Here is a 3,016-nt window from a genome sequence, read left to right as displayed (position 1 = left end):
TGATTAGAGAGAGAGTTTAGTTTTCTTGTTTTTGGAAATTAGTTAGCATTCCTTTAGTTAGATTAGTTGGGAGTTAGTTAGTTATTTTCCATTTATTTTATATGATTTTGGAGAAAAATAAAAGAACAAACAAATCGTTTTCTTCCATAAGACTAGGTAAAAATTGTAAGTCATTGGCCTATAGTATTTAGTGTTTCCCTAGCTCTCCCTAAAAGGAACTTCTCCCAATCCGAAATTTATGCATATTCTAAATTTATGATTATTATTTTTCTTTATTTAAACATAATTAAATATTATTTCATCCTTTTAAACCCTCAAATATTTACTATCATTATATATTTTTATTTTTTTTAATAACATAAATTTATGGTTTTTTTATTATTCTTTTATTATAAAATCTTTCTTCCTACTAATTAGCTTTTATTATTTCAAATCTATTTTATTTAATAAATCACAATTTCTTTTTCTTCTTCTCTATTTAAACTTAATAAATCTTTTATTATAAAATATTTCTTCCTAATAATTAGCTTTTATTGTTTCAAATCTATTTTATTTTATATAAAACTATCACAATCAAGTCAATTCAATTCAAGAAAAATTCATCACACATTCCCTTTCCCAAAATTTCTAAAACACTCAACTCAATTCGTTATCTTTTGATTTTTCGGTACTTTGCGTCAATTGGTATGTGATTATTTTTTTCTACGTATTTGTTTGTGTATTTGAATATTTCGTTATTTCTCTCTTAATAGTAATTATTTTTTACTTTGAAGGAATAATAATGTCTTTGTGGGAGAGACTCGAGAAATTAGGGGAAGGCAGCTATGGAATTGTCTATCTAGCTCGTCCATTGGAAGGACATTGTCTCTATCCGTCTATTCAATTAATGGCAGTTAAATCTGCAGAGAACAAAGATTCATCTCTCCTACACGAAAGGGATATTCTCTCAAAATTTAAAGGATGCCCTCATATAATTAGTTTATTGGGCTATGATTTCACCGTTGAAGGCACCAAAGTTTTTACTAATATCTTCTTGGAGTACGCCTCGGGCGGCACTTTGCACCACCGCATTCAATCATCAAAGACCGCCGAATGCAAAGGAATCCCCGAAATTGAAGCAAAGGAATATACACTTTCCATTTTAAAGGGTCTGCGCTATATTCATGAGAGTGGATACGTCCACTGTGATATAAAACCCGAAAACATATTAATGGTCGACGAGAAGGCCAAAATAGGAGACTTTGGTTTTACTATGCAGCCCCTCTATCTTCCAGGGATGATTATAGGGACACCACACTATATGCCTCCAGAATCATTAAATGATGGAGAATATGATACTTCTACCGATATCTGGGCATTGGGATGCTCATTGTTTGAGATGATCACATCAATTCCGCAATGGAAATGCCAAAATATGAACCAAAAACTTATTAAACTAATAAAGCGGAGTAAAATGTCCAAAGATGCTTTCGATTTTTGGAAGATGTGCACAATTAAAGATCCTAAGAAAAGGTGGAGCGTCAATATGCTTCTACAACATCCGTTCATCGTCGGTAGGAGCCACGATCCTCCTCCCGCCCAAAATAGCACATAGGCGTTCATTTACTTCCTTCCGTACATTGATCCCTAAACGGTATTTGATTAATAAATTTGTTGTAAAATTTATTTTTGTTATATGGTTATTTCATTACTTATTTTTGTTTTATTTTAGGATTTATGAATTAAGTTTGTGCGGAATCTTGGAAGAATGTGTATAATACAACAAATAGAGACTTTTGGTTTATATAATTAATAAGAAGGTATTAATGTAGACATAGACTTATAAATTTATTTATAATGATTTTTTACTTAATGTTCATTCACATATAGTGCAGGCATGTACTCATCCGTATATAGAGTTTTGGATTGCAACTAGTCTTAAGAAACATGTCAAGAGGTGAGTGAAATATTATTTTCTTTACTTTTCAAATTATAATATTTACAATTGATGTCCCTTTGTAATAAAATACGTATATTTTTGATATGGTGTGAAAGGTGCAGTTTTTTATACACCAAAATTTACTCAATCTTCGTACGCCTCTCGTCGACAATCGAATTATCCAATTGCCGTGAAATTTGTATTGCTCGTAGATCCAATCAATCATTTCGACTATAAGAACAATTTATCGTATGCGAATGTAAGTTATAATACATCGTTTTTTAAAATTAATTATTCTAACATATAATATAATTATATCTTGTAGTTTAAGGATTTCATTTTTTTTAAACGAACAACGGACTTATGTTGTTAGATTATGTGGAGTATAAGACATACAATATGGATGGATCACTAATGAATTATTTCTTTTTGTTTGATACTGCAGTTGAAAAATATTCCATCTTGATTCCAAAAAATACAAGTTTCATTAAATTGTTGTTGCATATGATTCATCCTTAACAATAAAAGTGAGTTTTTCTTAACTAATGAATAAATGTTTGTCTTGGTTCTTTGTGTTGGTTGATAGATTATAATTTTATTTCTTGACCTCCTTCTTCCCTATCTTTAGTTATAACTAGATGGTTTAATAGTATTAATATTGTTTATGAAGTAATTTTGATCATTCTTATATATTCTATCTTATTAGGGATAGAGAGTTATACAAGCAGAAGTAAGTTGCATCAAAGGACTTTTAGGACAGAAATGGAATATCTACAAGAGTTCTAACACAATTATCCTGAGGTCAAGTCACATATGGGCATAATTCAAGGAAGGCTCCCCTAACTCAATATGAATCGGTAAGACCTATAACCTAATTGTTGTGGATGGTTCATGAATGAGAGACAAAAATTAAAATAAATTTGAAAGTACGTATAGTATTGAAATCACTGCTAGTTGTCCGTTTGAAAACATCATCTTCCCCGGTTAAAAAAAGAGAAAAAAAAAGAAAGAAAAAAAGAAAAAAAAAAAAAAAAGAAAAGAAAAAAGGAAAAACCGGAAAGGAAATGAAAAGTCTCAAATATAAAGGGCATCAGTATA

General features: G+C 30.0%; 1 protein-coding gene across 1 annotated transcript; it reads left to right on the top strand.

The window, feature by feature from the left end:
* Positions 1–781: 781 nt before the first annotated feature.
* Positions 782–1,594, top strand: LOC124932677 (mitogen-activated protein kinase kinase kinase 20-like). Its single transcript, XM_047473347.1, has one exon. The coding sequence runs from the start codon at positions 782–784 to the stop codon at positions 1,592–1,594; it is 813 nt and encodes a 270-aa protein (XP_047329303.1).
* Positions 1,595–3,016: the final 1,422 nt, after the last annotated feature.

The sequence above is a fragment of the Impatiens glandulifera genome, chromosome 1, assembly GCF_907164915.1.
Source record: "Impatiens glandulifera chromosome 1, dImpGla2.1, whole genome shotgun sequence".
Taxonomy (NCBI): Eukaryota; Viridiplantae; Streptophyta; class Magnoliopsida; order Ericales; family Balsaminaceae; genus Impatiens; species Impatiens glandulifera.
The sequence above is the reverse complement of the archived record's forward strand: the minus strand, read 5'-3'. Positions and strand labels throughout refer to the sequence as shown.

What these genes read in the sequence shown, in the direction of transcription:
- LOC124932677 (XM_047473347.1), top strand. Translation starts at nt 782, where the DNA reads ATGTCTTTGTGGGAGAGACTCGAGAAATTAGGGGAAGGCAGCTATGGA.